The sequence below is a fragment of the Amblyomma maculatum genome, chromosome 6 (genome assembly GCF_055883805.1).
Source record: "Amblyomma maculatum isolate TAMU_Amacu chromosome 6, ASM5588380v1, whole genome shotgun sequence".
Lineage (NCBI taxonomy): Eukaryota > Metazoa > Arthropoda > Arachnida > Ixodida > Ixodidae > Amblyomma > Amblyomma maculatum.
In genome coordinates, this window is record NC_139349.1 from 28,960,406 (window position 1) to 28,978,886 (window position 18,481).

The 18,481-nt window shown below is 44.9% G+C and overlaps 1 protein-coding gene and 1 non-coding gene across 7 annotated transcripts; both read left to right on the forward strand.

Annotated features, from left to right (window-relative positions):
- Positions 1-101: 101 nt before the first annotated feature.
- Pldn (biogenesis of lysosomal organelles complex 1 subunit pallidin) lies at positions 102-16,841 on the forward strand. Of its 6 annotated transcripts, none has more exons than XM_084606275.1 (4): positions 102-292; positions 10,065-10,174; positions 13,916-13,997; positions 15,855-16,841. In XM_084606275.1, exons 2-4 carry the CDS (start codon positions 10,071-10,073, stop codon positions 16,068-16,070), a joined length of 402 nt encoding a protein of 133 aa, XP_084462401.1. In that variant the 5' UTR covers positions 102-292; positions 10,065-10,070; the 3' UTR covers positions 16,071-16,841. The 6 variants fall into 6 exon arrangements, with proteins under 6 accessions (XP_084462401.1, XP_084462403.1, XP_084462402.1 ...); XM_084606277.1 differs by lacking the exon at positions 102-292 and adding an exon at positions 8,767-8,955; XM_084606276.1 differs by lacking the exon at positions 102-292 and adding an exon at positions 8,965-9,188.
- On the forward strand, positions 361-516 carry LOC146185329 (U12 minor spliceosomal RNA). The gene has a single exon (XR_014708355.1). It is a non-coding gene; the product is annotated as a U12 minor spliceosomal RNA (small nuclear RNA).
- Positions 16,842-18,481: the final 1,640 nt, after the last annotated feature.

The window sequence follows — 18,481 nt, forward strand, 5'->3', positions numbered from 1 at the left end:
TACAACAACGATTAATGTGTTTTAATGCACGGCTGAGCTGCACGGCGGCGACCGCTCTCGCGGCCACAGAAGGCACTTCTCCAGCCACGCCAAGTCAGACACTATCCACGCAACGCCAGAATGTTTGGAATTGAGCATCGATATTTCCAATCTTTTATGTGTTTCTGCCGTTTGAAGTCTTAATCAAGTGCATTTCGTTAAAGAGAGCGACGCCTCTTAAGCCAAACGCTTGAGTAGATGCTGAGAAGGTGCACAAAAATTTTCTTTCAAAGCTCAAGACCTTCGAAAGCCTGTAAGCGAACTTGTACTTCTTGTAAGGTGTAGAGGAACCGCTTGTAGCAGCGTCGGTGTGCTACCTTCGTGCCTTAAACTAATGAGTAAGGAAAATAACGAGCCGGATTGACACCCGGCTCCACCGTACTCGCAATACGGTTTGGAATTTTTGTGGGGGCATAGGTCGTCCCATGGGCGCTCCGCCTACTTTTGCGGAGTGCCCGGGTTGTTGCGATCTGCCCCGAACTGCGAATCAAAATGAAGAATCATCGAGTTGCGCGCACTAATCCGACATGATTCCTACTGGTTGCGATCCACCGGTTCATTTTGATGAACAACCAGCAGTAAAACCTAGGATGGAGAACAGCAAACGGAAGAATCGCTCGGCCGTAATTGAAAAGTAGTAGAGGTTAATGAGTGGTGTCAATCGATAAAGGGTGACTTAATGCTGAGTCTGAAAAATAATTAGGCCAATAAGCACTTAGGTAATTATTTAAAGGCGAAAATGTAAAATTCCGCAACACGAATGAGTGATTGAGGTTAATGAATGGTGTCAATCAATAGAGGGTGACGTAATGTGTTCGAAAAAATAATTATTTAATTAACTAGAGGCAAAACACGCGAAATCGTGTTCGTAGCAGTTGTGAGTAATTGAGAAGTGGTAGAGGTAAATGAATGGTGTCAATCGATAAAGGGTGACGTAATGTTGTGTCCGAAAAATAATTAAACCAATAAGTTAATTAGAAAATTAATTAGAGGCAAAAGTAAAGGCGAAAATGGTCTCATTAGCCAATGGCTTGAACGTATCAAATACTAAAATAGTTAATAAAATCAGTCAATTAAGGTGACGTCACGCAATCTGAAGTCAAGCCAAAAAAGGCATAGGAAGGGTTTGGTGCGCAATTTAAAAGTACCAAAGACAAATGAGTAAACAAGAAATTAATTAGTGACGTCAAGGATGTGACGTCATGCAACCGGAAGTGGAGCCAAAAAAGGGGACAGGAAGGGTTTGGCGCGCAATTTTAAAGTACCAAAGACTAAAGTGGGTAAACAAGGAGTGAATTAAGCAACCAACAGCAGCATCCGTGCTTTCGCATTACTCCAATGCAGATTCTGCAGTGCTCTTTATTTTTTCTTTAGCCGGCTGGCCCAGTTTTTGTAATTGATGAATGAAAGAAATTAATAAATGGGAAAAAAAGGTTTCGAAATGCGCAGGATGAACAGCCAACTCTTGACGATGCTGATTAAAAAAGTTTAGAGCGTAATTGATCAATTAATTGAAAAGGGGGGCTTCAGGGGAGTCAGAACGCGAAAGTCAATGCGTGCTGATGCTAATTTGGAAAATATATAGTTCCTTAATTAACCAAATAATTGCAAAAATTGGTTCAGTTGCTCCAAATGAAAACCTAATTCTTGGTGATGTTAATTAAAAAGTTGAGAGTGCCTAATTGATCGTTTAATTCATTGAAATTAAAATGAGAAATTCAGCAAAGGGGATCGATCGAGGTGTCAGAATGAAAAGCCAGTGCTTGATGACACGGAAAATTTAGTGTGGGATAATACAATAGGTAGGCTGGAAAGGCGCAGTATCAGTTCACACGTACCTGTTCAGTGGATACCTGAACCGCGCTTAAGGGAAGGGAACAAGGTATATGATAGAAAGACGTGCTGTTGTAAAGGGCTACGAGTAATTTCAACCACCTGGGAATCTTCAGCATACGCTGACATTGCACAGCACGCGGACACCTCGAGATCTCCGTTCCGCCTCCATCGAATTAACGCAGCCGCGGTCGGGGTTGAACCCGGGCATTCGTGAACAGTAATAACTACTACAAGCTAGGGTGTCAAAATTAATGCTCAAAATGGTAAGACCTCATGATATATATATAGAAGCGAAATTTAAATAGTGAGAACATGCATATATATACGCGAAGTCCCCCGACGTTGCATCGAACGTGAACAGCGTGTTCTAAAAGCGCACTGTAACTCATCAAGTTTCAGTTAGTGCGGCGTCCGAGCTACTTACAGCAGTGACGTTATCGCCCGGTAGGATATAAAAAAAAAATTTAAAAATTAATTAAAAAAGGGAATAACATATTCGTATGTGTAAAACCAACACCTTCTCGACTTCTACAAGGCCTGCTCACATCCTCCTCTCCCCAACGTCTACGTCACGCTAGTTGTCCTTTCCTGCCAACACCTTTGGCGTTTGGACGGTACCCCATCGCTCCTGTCGCGTGGCGTTCTTTGGCGCGCGTTCGTGTGGGATTGCAGATGGCAGGAACGCTAGACAAAATGAGACTTCTGGTTGGTCGCTTCGATTTTGGTGGCTGGTGATGTCACTTCTCTGTCGACCAACCAGGTGCGCCGCTCGCCGGGATAGCTTTGTTCGACGACAGTATGAGCCAATAAAGGCTTTCTCCGAACGTTCCCGGAAACAGGTTCGAGCGAAAATGTTTGGCTCGTCACACTGCGCAAACCATGCTGGAAGAAGCTAGAGGTCGAGCATCGCAAGGCGCTCCGCATTTGCCTCGGCCTTCCTCAGAACTCTCAATGCGCAGCTACTTTGGCCGAGGCAGGTGCGTGGCCTTTACAACTTCAGGCCACGCGGCGGGCGCTCCGACACATCGATCGCCTACAGCGCGCAAAGGACGGCGGCCCGCTATTACATCGGTTGCGACATCATCGCCACTCGCGCATGGGAGCGGCGCTGCTCGAGTACGAGCAGCTCACCAATGCAACGCCCCCCTACGACCTCTTCTCGCCCTGGCCCGCTGCTACGGAGGTTCAGCGAGAGATTGTCGGAATCGCGGGGAAACGCACCACACCGCCCTGTGCAGTGCAGCAGCTGACCAGAGCCGTCATCTACGAGGAACTCCAACACCACCTCCTCGTTTACACCGACGGCTCCGTGGCCAGAGACAGTTGCTCGCTAGCAGCGGCGGCTACCATCCCCGCCCTGCAACTGCACAGACAGCTGCACCTGTCATACCTGGGTTCTTCCACCACGGCGGAGCTGCTGTAGGCCCAGCCTAGGCCTGGATCTACTGCTTGAACTGACTCCGCCGCCACCCAGGTGTGCCGTGCTATGTGACTCCCGCGCTGCCCTCAGCCGCCTTCGAACCACCGGCCGGGGAACTCCGCTGCTGTGCCAGATTCGCGCACGTCTCAAGCACTTGGCGGAGCGTGGCTGCGCTATACGGGCACAGTGGATCCCCGGGCACTGCGGCATATAGGGCAACGAACGTGCCGACGAGCTCGCGACCGCAGCACATGAACTTCCTCCCAGCGACGAGCAACTCGCTTTGGAGGATGTGCGTGCGGTAATCGACGATCACCTCCGGATGCAGCACCCCGACCCACGCATCGCAAGAGGTGAGCGCATTCACAGTGTCAGCGGCCGCTCGCTGACTCGGCTGCAACGCGCAATGATCCTCCGTGCACGCATTGGATGTGTGTGGCCTGGGGAACGACGGATGCGCCACGGACTTGCCAATAGTGACGAGTGTGATGGCTGTGGCGAGGTAGAAACTCTCGAACATCTTCTACTGCGCTGCACCGCGCTAGCCGAACCACGACGTGAGTTGCTGGCGGCTTACAGAGCACAGGGGGTAATCCCGGACAGCGTAGCTGTGCTCCTGTGGCCACCGGGCTGTGCGCGCGCCCGCGAGCGAGCTCACGTGAGCTTGTGTGAGTACATCGAACAGGCGGGCTTGATGACCCGCCTATTTCACCTTGCCAGATAGTGCGCGCTGGGACTGAACGCTCCACGTGTGCTATTTCCCACAATAACGGCTGATCGCCCACGACAGCCGTCAGTGTTTTGTACAGTGTGCAAGTGCGTGCGTAGTGAACAGTTGCCTGCACGTGGAGCTATTGCGGAGGCCCGCCCGATGTGCCGAGTACTCAGGGACCTAAGACATTTGCGGGTGGGCCTCAAGCAAACTACTGTATACTGTACCATAGTGTATATATTTCTTTTATTTTTACCTACTCTTTTCTTTCTTCCTATCACTCACCTCTTTGATTTCCTCTACCTTCTCCTCGCTATCCCTTTATTTCCGCCGCCCCAGTTCAGGTGCTTCAGACATAAGATAGCAGATACCGGGGCTGGCAAACATCTTTTCTTTCCTTTTGTACATACAATAAATAACCACTACTACTACTAGCGAAAATGTTTGAGCAACTGAATATCAGCTTTTTAGTCGTCGCTGCCTACTGTCTTGATTAGGTTTGGTGCTGCACAGCTCCGCGTTGACGTTATTTTTGGGTTTATTTTCCACGCTAAAGTGTGCTTTCAATCGTGTGCATGCATATAGTACGTGCAAAATATTGAAGTGTGACCAGCATCACCAGTTCTTGCAACGAGGATATGGCGTTGCGCAGAAGACTGCACTTGACGTGGCGTAACATGGGGTGGTAGTGTGTTCCTGTGTGTCACGGGAACTATGGCACTGGTCCCAAGGTGCGTGTTCTCGCGTTTCCAAAGGATGGCAGCAGGAATGAAGCGTTGTCCTCGTGTTTTTGCGTGCTTCTTATGTTGTGTGTTGTTACCTGCTCCGCTGCCTTCTTCCAAGGAAGGAATCGTGGATTAGAGTCATCCCGCGGAAGTATTTCACACCCAGAGTGCATTCAATGGTGAGAAACTGAAGTTTATGGCGTACTTCCCATGTCCCACGTAGTCGACCAGAAGGCCATGTAGTGCTTAAATAATGTTTGACGTGTAAAGACTGGCAGTCTTAGTGAATTTGACCCGGCCAGGGAAAATGAACAGAAGTATGCAGTACTGTGCTGGACTGCTTAAGAACACGCAAATTATGTAATACTGTGTCCATATACCGGCAATAAGTGACTACATATTTTTCATACTTTGCGCAAGTTTGTGAACTTCACTTCCAAGAGAAAGACCTAATGAAGAGGCTATCACACTTTGATGCAGCAACAGGAAAGACTTTGACAGTTGACAGTGACAGGTTTCATCTGGTGTCCAATGCTGTACCACCTATTTGCCCGAACTGCGCAGCTTACTCGAACCAGTCCCACCCCCGGATGGCCATGCCGTTGTCCACCACCGAAGCGGTGGCGGGTGAAACGACTGCCTACAAGATACAAATCCGGTGGCAGGCTAGCCCTGTAGGCATTTCATTTCTGCGAGATTCCGCCGTGCAAACCCGTAAAAATCATCACACACCAGAAACGCTAGTGCGGCATGTAGTGCACGCCACAAAAAATGTTACTCTGAACAATTTTTGTAAAATGAGAAACGATCATATTTAAAGTGCAGCGCAAAAAAAAAAAAAAAAAAAAAAAAAGAAGCTGCGGACAGAAAAATGAAGACGTCAAGCAAGAAATGAAATTGGCCGCTTCCAATCCTTCCTGTCAATAAAACTGTATAAAAGCATTTGCGACTCTATTTCAGGACGCTGTTTACAAGTCTAAAAGCTACCTTAGACGTTGGCGGTGCATGCATCGGTGGTGCGAAAAAAACTGGAGTGTTAGTAAGCTCCCTTATTATCGAACGCAAAAAACCTGCAACAAACGCGCACCTGGGTTGCCCCGCCGGGGTGGTGCTTAAGACGCCCGACCACTGTGCCGGAGTACCCGGGTTCGAACCCGACCGCGGCGGCTGCGTTTCGATGGAGGCGAAACGAAGTGGCGTCCGTGTGCTGTGCGATGTCAGCGCACGTTAAAGATCCCCAGGAGGTCGAAATTACTCCGTAGCCCTGCACTACGGCTCCTCTTTTTCTCTTTCCACTTTCATTCCCACCTTCCTCCCTTCCCTTACGGCGCGGGTCGGGTGTCCACAGAGCAAGTGTGACAGTTACTGCGCCTTTCCCTTCCTGTGAACCAATTTAACTTAACGCGCACCTGGGCAAGCAGCCGCGAGAGATTCAACGCAAACGCCAGGCGACCGAAAGCAGCGTCCGGGGTGGCGAGGGCAACTGGCGTGACGTCACGGCCTCCGTGGAAGGGCCTTAGTCAAGAGGGTGTTGGTAAAACGCTATATGGCGCCATACTCTTTACGGCGGCGCTCAAGCGTCCCCTAATTTTTAAAATGGCGCTATAGCGTTTTGCCCTTCCGCAGTGGTGCAGTGGTCACTGGTAAGACGCCCGACTACTGTTACCGACCGCCATTTCCATGGAGGCGAAACAAAGAGGCGTCCGTGTTCTGTGCAATGTCAGCGCACGTTAAAGATCCCCAGGTGGTCGAAATTACTCCGCAGACCTCCACTATGGCTTCTCTTTCTCTCTTTCCACTTTCACTCCACCTTCCTTCCCACCGGGAAGACGCCCGACTGTTGTTGTTGTTGTGGCTGTACGAAGAAGGAAAAAAAAAAAAAATGCACGGGCCTGCTACTGACTCTAGCTGAGCTACCTCCGCTGCCTGATTGATTTATAGGAAGGGAAATGCGCGGTAACTGTCTCACTTGTTTTCTGCGGACACCCCAACCGCACCGTAAGGGAATGGAGGAAGGCGGGAGTGAAAGGGGAAAGAGAGAATGAGGAGGAGCCGTAGTGGAGGGCTACTGAGTAATTTCGACCACCTGGGGATCTTCAACGTGCGCTGACATCGCACAGCACACGGACGCCTCTTCGTTTCGCCTCCACCTCCGCTGCCTGATTGATTTATAGGAAGGGAAAGGCGCGGTAACTGTCTCACTTGTTTTCTGTGGACGCCTCAACCGTGCCATCAGAGAAGGGAGGAAGGTAGAGTGAAAGTGGAAAGAGAGAAAGAGGAGCCGTAGTAGAGGGCTACGGAGTAATTTCGACCACCTGGGGATCTTTAACGTGCGCTGACATCGCACAGCACACGGACGCCTCTTCGTTTCGCCTCCATCGAAACGCAGCCGCCGACCTCGTGCGGACAGAAGAGAAAATAAAGAAGAAAGGAAAAAAGAAGAGGGAGAGAAAGACGCGCGCCGCAACAGCCGTCGTCCACCACCCAAGCTGTGGCGGGTGCTATGACGGCCTACAACAGATAAAAATTTGTGGCCGGCTAGCCCCCGCCGCAAGCGGCGTTGACCTGCCGTCCCAGCCCCATAGGGCCAGGAAAAGCCTCCCGCTACTGTGTCGGAGTACACGGATTCGAACCCAACCTCGGCGGCTGCGTTTCGATGGAGGTGAAACGAAGCATTCGTGTGCTGTGCGATGTCAGCGCACATTAAAGATGATCCCCAGGTGGTCGAAGCCCTCCACTACGGCTCCTCTTTCTCCCTTTCCACTTTCACTCCCACCTTCCTCCCTTTCCTTACGTTGCTGTTGAGGTGTCCACAGAAAACAAGTGAGGCAGTTACCGCGCCTTTCCCTTCCTATAAATCAATCAATCAATCCCTTACGGCGTGGTTCAGATGCCCACAGAAACAATAAGTGCGACAAATATACTGCGCCTTTCTCTTCCTGTGAACCAATTATTATTATTATTATTATTATTATTATTATTATTATTATTATTATTATTATTATTATTATCGCGGTTTGAGGCGCCGCTGGGCGCGACATTCCGGACCCTCATATTAAATCGCGTACATTATTAATTGCTACACAAACCATCTCTCGCTCTTATAACTAGGTTCAAGCTTTAGACCCCCAGCATTTACTCGATGATGCTAATTTAGAAAATGTAGAGTATGTAATTGATCGATGATTAATCGAAATAATTAAAAATGAAAATGCGTTCAAGAGTATCAAACTTCATGCCAATATGTTTGCTGATGCGAAGTATCGGTGTATGTATAAAAAGTAAATAAAAATTGGAAAAATACGGAATTAAAAAGTGAAAAACATCCTCTGTGCGAAACGCTATCGCATAACAGTGGAGCTTTAGTTTAGTGTCTCCCGAATTTTCTTCTAGTGATTTGTCATGAGTCATGGTATAATGTTCTAGAAGATATTCTAGAGCACTATATCATGGGCCGCCTGTCCTCGTAAATAGTCAGAGGTGTATTAGCTCTATGCAAATAGTACAATATGCCAGAATTAAGCGGCGGCGTTGCTGTCGATCACTCCAGAATGCGTTTGTTTCGCCTCAATCGAAACGGCGTCCGTGTGCTGTGCAGTGCACATATAAAAGATTCCCAGGCGAATTGTTGCCCTCCATTACAGTACTCCTTTCTCTTTCCGCTTTCACTCCCATCTTTTTGCCTTCCCCGGCCCAGTCCGGTTCAGGTGTCCACATATTATGAGTGACAGATACGCGCCTTTCCTCTGTGAACCAATTATTTACTATTTTGAGTTCGCCTGCAAACACAATCAGTAACTTGTGTTTCGCCGCACGTCTGGTTAATTAAAGAACGAAATATTTATTTTGGTTGAGCAGTCAAACACCACTCCAACAGTGCTTTTCCAGGAACCATACTAAAACTTAGAGTGACTGTACCAAAACTACAAAACGGCAATTCTATGCTAGCGGCGCTTCGATCGAGAGAGAGATGATTAACACTTAATTTAAGAGCACTCAACAGATATCCTTCGCCTGATTAAACATTGCGTTCATTGTGCTCTAGTTCAACTGTACTGTACTGGCGCGGCGTTAGTTGAAATCATACTTGAAATCATGCTTGAAATCACCCGAAATTATTAGCTCTCTATGTGAAATAACCTTCGTTTTTGGGTGAAATAACCTACGGGACATGATGACATGACTGTGGCGACGCAAAGCGGCCATCAGGCGGACCCTGAAGAGTGAGATTCCACCCTGCTTGGCCTCCCTCCTTTGCAGCGCTGGCAGCAGCACTTCTTGTTTGTTGCGCTACAACGGGACTTAGTGCAGTTGGTGCAGTCATGGTGCAGCCAGTGCAGCTGTGTTCGTCTTGTAGTGCCAGCTGTTGACTATCGCCCAGCTATCACCGCAGCACACCCATCATCGCTGCTATTAGGGACTGACGTTGTCCGTCGAATTGGTTAGCATCAGCACCGTCAGTACCAGAGTGCTTTGTGGCGCGAACGCGTGGATAGTTGCACAGTTGACGCTTGTTCATTCGCGAGCAGGAATTTCTCAATGAATTGAAATTGGAGGGAAGCGGGGATTGTCTAAACTGCTATGAAAGTGTGTGAGTGATGAAGGGGGTAGAAGACTTGCGGTTTTCATTTTTCGTACGTATACCATGCAGTCAGCGATAGACTATAATGGTTCGGAAAACAAGCCTCTCAAGGGAGTGAGTGAAGAAATTACCACCTTCGTGTTGTCACAGAGAGCGCGCCCATATCCGCTCATAACTTCTGAATGGAAAAAAAAAAAAGGAAAAAAAAGAAAAGAAAAAAAAAAGAAAAAAAAAACCACTATGAGCCACTGTTGGAAGAATTTTGTTGCACAAGTGGTCACTGTAGAGACGTATTTTTCACGTAATCATAGAATCGCAACACTGCTGCAGGGAAATTCAAAACTCTCATCAGATGTGAGAACATCCTTTTTGTTTTGTAATTGATATGGATATTGGCTTTGCAATCTGAAATGTGCTATGACCACAAAATTTATGGAAATGCTTGATATTACTCACTGCTTTGATCCTTGTGCTGAGATAATGTTTCGCAGTTGTTGCACAGTAACATATGTGAGGAACATAACCTCACAGCAGTGCACTGCTCAATGTGCTCTAGATTGCCAGAGCTCAGCAAATGTACTTAAAAATTTGTCGTACTGCATGATTATGGCATTTTGAATTGTTCATTAGGTTGCATGTAATAAAGTTCTGTAAATAACTCAGGCAGAAAGAATTAATTGAGTTGCATTTTATGATGTCTGTTCAGTGCACTGTTTTTGAAAAACATCGCAATGAGAGTTACCATTGCAGCGGAGTATGGCTGCCTCTGCTGTCGAACCAGGCCGCAAAATAGCTGCCGCCATGGAGCTTGCCCATGTGGATGACCTGAAGGCTCTGCAAGCCAGCCTGGGCGATTTGACGTAAGTGTAAATAGCTGCAAATATGCCTGGCTTTACCAATGTCTACCCACTGCACAAGTTTAAAGAAAAACAAAACGCATTTAAAGGGCTGACCCTTTAAATGCGTTTTGTTTTTCTCACAGCTGGTGCTTGTTTATTTTAGCCCTTTCTAACCCACTCTGCATTGCAAGCTTGCTGAAAGGTATCGGTGTCAGAACTGTACAAATGTGTGCAAGATTTTTTTTTTTGTATGGTGTTTCATTTTTTTTTTTTAAATTTTAAGAACCAGTACAAACACAGCGTTATTTTGTCCAACAACGCTGCTGGTCATACCGAGTGAGACTCTGTAATATGGGACCAGTTTGCAATCACTGTCTGTGTGAGCATCTTTTTTAGAACATAAAATAAGCTGTCTTAAGGGGCAGATATATGAGGGAGGGGTGCAGATACCAGAGAGTCGTGAGCTGTGCTTGGAATTATAGGGTGCCACTTGCAGCTAGCAGTCTGCAGTTTGGCCGCCTGTGGCTTATTGATGTATGATGGGACTGAAATACAAAACGTCGTTGGACATAGAGGAGGGACAAGTATTGCAAGTATGATAGGCTTGCGAGCATAGCCTATCATACAAGTTGTATTCAGTATGCTGACGACACAAGTTTTTTTCTTAGAGGCTCTTCTGCTGACAATCAATAGTGCACATCCGGTTCTTTGTGTTCTCCACAAATGGTCCAAAGCTAATTGTATGGTAGATAACTCTAACAAGACCAAAGACATCCTTTTCAGCCCCTTAGCTGAATATTACAGTAAACAATACTCTGCATCTAGAAAATAGCATTATTGAAATTGTAGACAAGTTCAAATCGCTCGATGTTGTATTCGACTCTCGCATGAGGTAGCCTGACCATATAATGTATATTGAAAGCAAGCTTACTAGATCTGTAGGCTTCCTCTCGAGGCTTCGGAACAAATTTTCCCCAAAGCACAAGCTTATTTACCACGCTATAATTCAGTCACACATAAACTTTTGGGGTACAACATCCAAAACAAAACTAGTCATACTCGGTCTCCAAAAGAAGCCAATTAGACTGATCGCTGGTGCATGTTACACTGCTCGTACGGAAACATTATTTCCACAATATAGGATTCATCGTGTGCATACTATGTTTGAGCGTCATCTGCTGCACTGCCTTAAATTATCACCTCAATGCTCAACCGACTTTTTGAAGACTACTGTTGGACATCAGCCTTACGAAAAACGCTTTCACACCAGAAGTAAACAAATATGGGTCATTCCTCGAATGAGGACGTTATAATATAACCAGAGCCTTCGTTTTACTTTACCATGCATGCTAAATCATTATAGTATGCACAACCCAAACATTTTTACCACCCCAATTAAGGACTTTAAGCTATATTTGATGAATTCCGCACTGTCTTCCTGTACTTTCCGTTCCTTGCCTTGGTAAACATTCTCATGAGAATATATATAGTCACTTCATTCTCATTACGTTCTGCCATGTTGCATGCATACTGTTAGATGATCGTTGGCCGTTAATTTACTGTCCTAGTTTTTAATTTGCTGTTTCATTTATATATTTTTGCTCATTCTGTACTTCATTATTTTCATGTTATATATGTATATGTTCACCTTGATCGCACAGGTCTTGTTGCTGGGCATCTCTCAAGCTATCCTTGTAGCTTTTCGCCTGAAGCCCGTTTCCTGTACATTGCTGGAAATAAATTTTCAATTCAATTTTCTAAAAACACCAAGTGGCTGGCAGGAGGGATTTAAAGCCCGGTTAAGTATTTAGAGACTGCTTTGGTGTCCGATTAGTGGTGTTGAATCAAATACAGATACTATAGTTATACCAAATCAGATATAAATTTAATAATGAAAGAATCAAATATAAATCGAATAGTTATATCATTACTTGCTACTTGTGTGAATAGTCATATGGAAGAAATATTTATGTAAAACAGCAAAGAGGCAGTGGCAGCACTGAAACTCGTAAAGTTAAACCTTTAGTTGTTGAAAGATGCAGCTTCTAGCTCCACAGTGAGGCATGCAGCATGAAGTGGGTATGTTAAATTTGTGACTGTCATTTTATGTGCCTTGAAAAATTACCCTTGATGCTGTCAGTGACAGCGAACAAAGCAGCACCACAGCTGAGTTGATGACAATCCACATGTTATCCATGGCCTCCAATCTCAGGCACAAAGGCAGTGTTTACTAGAACCGGCTGAACTCTGCCACATTCTCCATTATTGAAGGGAGTTTGTCTGAGCAGAACGTACGTCACCACTAGAATTGGCCGCATGGTGGTACTGAACACAGACCAATCACGACAGCATGCTCTGCGACATCAGAGTGAGCCCTATTGTTGAAATAGTTGAACAAAATGATGGCAGGCCCAATTATAATGCTGTGCCTTGCTTTTTTTCTAAACTATTCTGACACCTGATATTGTATTTATCCGTTCCGAGCATTTTTGCATACGCTCTATCCGATTTGTTCAGCAGATCCAGTAGGAGGATATTCAATTTGCTGTTGGAAAATTTCTATGTATTTGCACGCCCCTAGCAATCAGGGGCCACATACAGCCATCCACAAACTTGTCTGTAGCACTCAAACGGCAAGCTTTGTTGCGCATTCATGGCAATCACCATTGTCTAGCAGGCCTGATATAGCATTGAGAAATGTGACATGTTAAACACAATGTATGTGGAAACCTGCATGCTCGATAAGGTGAGGTTTTAAAGCCCGGGCCAACCGTAAGACACATGATTCTGCTCCCCATTTTATTATTCAACCACTCTAATATGGTGTTTATTACAGTGTTTATATACGACAGCTTTTAATTCAATATGTGCAACTGAAACAGCTGGCAGAAGCATCATTTGGCAGCATTCACGTTATGCTGGTACAAAACCTGTGTACCACGGAGTTGGAGTTGAAGCTATGTTTTCTTTCTTTTTTCGTCTTGGTGTCGTAAATTGATTAGGGGTGCTTTTATGGTAATTCAAGCTGGTTTATGGTTAGGTTTTTAGGGTTTCACATTCCAGGCTATGAGGGATGCCATTTTGGAGGGCTTTTGAAACTTAAGACCAGCCAGTGTTCTCCAACATGCAACAACATCATACAATACACGGGTGCCTTGCTTTCTGTTTTTATCTAAAAGTGACCATCATGGCCTGGACTGAACCTGTGTCCTTGGGTTCAGAAATTGAGTACCGTAACCATTGAGCCATCGCAGCAGGCTTGGGTGCTTAAAGCCTTCCTTGACAATCATTAGTGCTGTTGCAGCTCCATGTACAGATGAAGAAAGCTAGGTTCTCCGTTCTCCTACTACTGAAACCTGCTGGTGTTGATGGGCTTCGAAAGACAACTCACGCAAAAGGCTTATACATGCATGCATAATACGCAGACTGCAATGTTTACTTAAGTTGTCTTTTGAGGATCAGTCAGGTGGCTTATGGAATTTAACATCCTGAATCAATATCAGCTATGAGGGGACGCGTAGCAGAGTGCTGTATAATTTCAACCACCTGAGGTTCTTAAGCATGCGTTAACATCATGTCCTGCATTTCGCCTCCATTGAATTCCAGCAGCTGCCGTGGCTGGGATGACCCTGCGTCCTTTGTACTAGCCAGTCAAGTGCCATCTGGATATTGCTGCAATTCAGTTGAAGATGCTAGCATGTGGTTTAGACAGTGATATGGTGGCTATGTTACAGATGTGGAGGGTTCCGTTTGTTCTTGCAGGCGGAATCAAGGCCTTTTGCTGGACACAGTGCAGCAGGAGAATAGTCGCTTTGCCGATTCCATGGGAAGCCTTGATGACATGGTCAGCCAGTTGTCCTTTTCTCTTTGGGCTGCAGATGCAATAGGGGAGTGATGTGCATTTTTTTAAAATCTTGGCTTTTGAAGAAATATTTGCTTCGTCACAGTTTGGACTTGGGACTACCGCTAACCCCGTAGTTATATATTGGCAGAGCCATCACTGCATTTTGCATTGATGGCTCTTCTTATCAATGACCTGAGGGCAATATTCATGGCTGCAGGTAGATAATTTTGCTAGTTTGGAAATGGGAAATTATTGTAGCTTTAGCATGGAAATTCGCATTTACTTCGGGAAAAAGAATTTAGTAACCGTAACATTGTGCGACGGATTGGCCATCAAGTAGTTTCTTTTTCTCGTACGGAGGAATTGCGGAGCTTTGAAGCTCGTTGAATTTTAAGAATTTCTATAAATATTGTCCTTACTAGATTCACCATACTGAAGGCATTGGTGGTAAGGATGTCTGTGCACTTGCAGAACAGTGGTACATTCACAATTTTGTGAGCTTAAGACTTATGGCAGGTTTATGCACTGACCTTTGTAATCCCATCACATGAAAGCCAAAACCAAAACTTAAGAACAGAAGCAGTGCTGTAACAAACTAATCTGAAGTCTATTAGGCTATCTTTTCTCCAATTCTGCTTGAAAGCTTGCCATCGTGTCAGCAGAAATGAGAAAACCTGAAAACTTTTGTATATTGTGGGTAGAATAAAAACCTTAGTTGCCATAAACTACCTTTCTGTAGTCAAAGCCGTCCTTCATTGACTGTCACGAAATAAGTGGAGTAAATGCCATTTCATTGTGACACTTTTTCGCAATGTTTTTTAATTACTCTGGGTCGTTAGTTATTCATGTGCAAGCATGGTAACTTTATCTTCATTTTGTAATCATATTATGCAGCAGTAGCCTGTTTACATTTGTTTAGATTGTTGTAAGGAATACATTTGTTAATACTAGTTCTTGTCGAGATCTGAAACTAGACGCGGGTTAGTTTAAATTGTGCAGGATTTTCTTGTAGCTTGCAAGAAATAAGCCAAACTGTCAATGAAGTTAAGTAGGTGAGGATCAAAGAGGCTCCATTGTAATTAGAAAGCTTTGTGTTCATGGCTTGGTTGCAAGCCCCCTTGCTCATATGAGAAATACCCTTGTATTTATAAGTGCACCACAGTGCTTGATATTTGAGAACATGACTGAACCAGTACATGAACAGCAAAATATGTGTGTGGAAACAGAATCCCCTATATCTTGCTTGAGCCCACTATAAAATAATTTTACCACTTAATTTTGTTCCTATATTATCATTCATTGCATTGGCCTCAGCTGTTTATAATGAGGGCATGAAGCATCCTATCCAGTTTCTGAAAAGAAAAATTGGAATGGAATTGGTATACGTTATCCCAGCTGTAGTTCATATCTGTAGTGTGCAGTGCGCAAATCCTTGTATGGTCTGTGCGAGTGCTAGTTGCACCAATTTGTCTTCTTGATGAAGAAAACAGATGTTCCAGCAAGAGGAAAGGCAGAATAATATTGTTCACCCAGTGCAACGTTACGGCGAAGTTTGTTAAACTGTATACGAAATGCCACGTTGTCCAAGCCACTGCAAATTGCAACGTGGACAATGAAAGAGTAGTAAAAGGTAGTGATAAGTATGCAGTTTTTAAATGATAGAGTTGCACAGCTAGCTGCTGGTCTCGTCACCTGGTGTGATTCTAGCGGTGCTCTGGTTACCTTACTTGTTGACACTTGCACAGAAACACCTGCAATGCAAAAAAAATAAAAGAAGGAAATGGTGGCACTATGGCTATAACCAGGGTCCTTGCTATAACTGAGAGAATGACGCTGTGTTGTTGTGGTTGTGTGCAGCTGCAGCGAGCTCGACTGTACCAGGCCAAATTGGTCCGGCTCAAGCGCGAAATGGTCGAACTTCAACAGCATAGCTGCCGCCTGCGAAAACGCGCTCTGCGACTACAGCAGATGAAGCAGAAAGAGGCACTGCAGGCCGAGCAGCAGCGCCAGCGAGAACTGGAGCGCACACGCCAGTTACAGCCTCGCGTGGCTTTGCAGCCAGCTCCCCCATAATGTGGTGGAGGTGCCTGGAGGGTTCGTGAACTTGGTGCTGTACACAGTGGCAGTCTTGTACACATTCGTCTGAATTGAAGATTGTGCCGAGAGTCCAGAAAACCTTGATTTTGGAACCCTCTTTTGTACACATTCCTTTTAAGTCGGCTCCATCTAACTCTGTATAAATTGTTCATTTTAAATTATGGTGTAAAATGGCGCGTTCTACGTGACCCAAGCTGCTTCTGTACTGATAACACCAGCTAGTCTACGGAAAAATATCTATACATAAGTTTTGGGTTCGGTTTCTTTCTCAGTCGTAAGAAGGAGCATTTTTAAAGTTTTAATGATACCTGCCAATAGTATGTACCTTCGTCTTGAACTTCCTTTCAAGTTTTCTTCAGGATGGCTTCAAATCAACCATGGTATTGCACTGTGGAGCAGCACAAAGCACTTTGCGCAAGCATTTTCTTGATGCGGTAGCATTACAGTTCTTATGAGCCGTAAAACTAGAAACCTTACATTCTTCGTAATGAAATTCCCTGATTGTTTGAGACTATTAACGTAACCTTGTGACATCAACTTCTCAACCAGCCAGTGATTGGATAACCGGGTCACATGACCGACTGCTGAATGCTGATTGATTGCCAATGTGTGCGGCGTGGCCTAGCATTCACTGGTTGCAAAGTTGTACAACATCATGAGGTCACGTCGATTTTCTGACTGAATATATGTTACGTTTCTGTGAAATTTAGTGCGTCTCTCAAATTTTGCTGAACTTTTTTTTTGTTTAAGCAGTACATAACTTGTTTTATTCTAGTCATCAAAAGGAGTTGTATTAATTACGCTATTATGTGTCACAATAATGATAATTTTGTCAATTTATGGAGACCAAAATTTTTATGCACAGCGCCCTGAAAGTGGTTATTTTTCTGTGTCAAGGAAAGAGTTAAGACATATGCAGATGTTCTATAGTGCACCTAAATACATGCCGGCCACATGCAAGGCCATTTAAGTTTCCTTAATGCTTTGACATGAATTGTTTATGCGAACCTGCCATCCTAAATGCCAATGCTTGAAAGCATTTCCTTTATTCTTTGGGGAGCGTGTTTCATCCTTAGTGTCGGTAAGCTTCCTCTTTGCATAGTGCTTATGGTAATCTAAACAATTTACAGACTGGTCAGTTCAAAAATTTTGCCTTTAAGAGAGTGCACTTCTCTATTTCATGAACAATTGATTGAGACCATGCCCTACAGCACTCGAGCTTGGTGCAGTAGGACCGTTGCAGCAGCAGCTGTTTCAGAGAGGTGTTTGAGAGCTGCCAATGGAACCATAGTAGAATATGTGTTGCAGCGCACTTACATCACACGGATGCCACCGTCACACTGGGGCATGTAACCTCACACCCTGCTGAAAAAACGCAACCACCGTTAGCTGGCTTTGTGGTGCAGGTAGAGCGTATACAGTCGAACGTGAATACAATCAACGCAGATATTACGAATTATTGGCTACAGTGAACTCTTTTTAAATATTTTTTACAAATGCATGTAGTTTCTAGTTCATATATCGAATGTGGTACACAAAGAAACGGATATATCGAAGTTCCAGTGCCAAGCGGTACTTGCTCGAATTGCAGGCGGCAGGCAGGCTTCGCCAAAGCATGCAAGTGACTGGTGGTGGAGCTGCTGCAAACATTAGCGCGAAGGTAACAGCGCCGCAGAAGATACAGCGGTATGCATGCTTCTTAACACGGCAGTCAACGTGAGCCCACACCTTTTGAACCCATCTACAACACCGTGGACAAAGTGGAGTAGATATATCATATTTACTATATTCTAAGCATCCACTTTTTTTTCACAATTTGAATGTTGAAAGCAAGGGGTGGTGCTTATACTCGCATTTAAACTGTTTTTTTTTTTTTTTTCCAAGTGTTATGAGATTAGGTTGGGGGGGGGGGGGGGGGGTGCTTAGAATCGCAAAAATATTGCAAATCTACTCCACCTTGGGCATTCTCCTAAATATTCGACCAACAGTACTTTTTCCGAACAGGATCAATTCAAACAGTGCACCTTCATTACCGAATGAAATACTAATCTAATATTTGGACTAATATTTCTTACCTTTGTGATTAAATGCACAAAACAAATAGTAGACTGCAACACTGAAGAGTGAGTAGTGGAACTGCAGTATGGTACGCTGCTGCCTTGTGGAGTTAAAAGGTATAACTATTAAAAGACATATACTAATCTCCACTAATGGGTGCAACACAAATTCAGTATGTTAACTCATTGAGAGTCAAGTTGGCAGAAAAACCACCCTATTGATGATGAAGCTGAATAGAGCCTCACTGCAGGACATGAGATGGACGACATGCAACTTACATGTAGGAGCCATGGTCTTTGAATCAGGCATCAAGGCAAGGTTGCTAAACT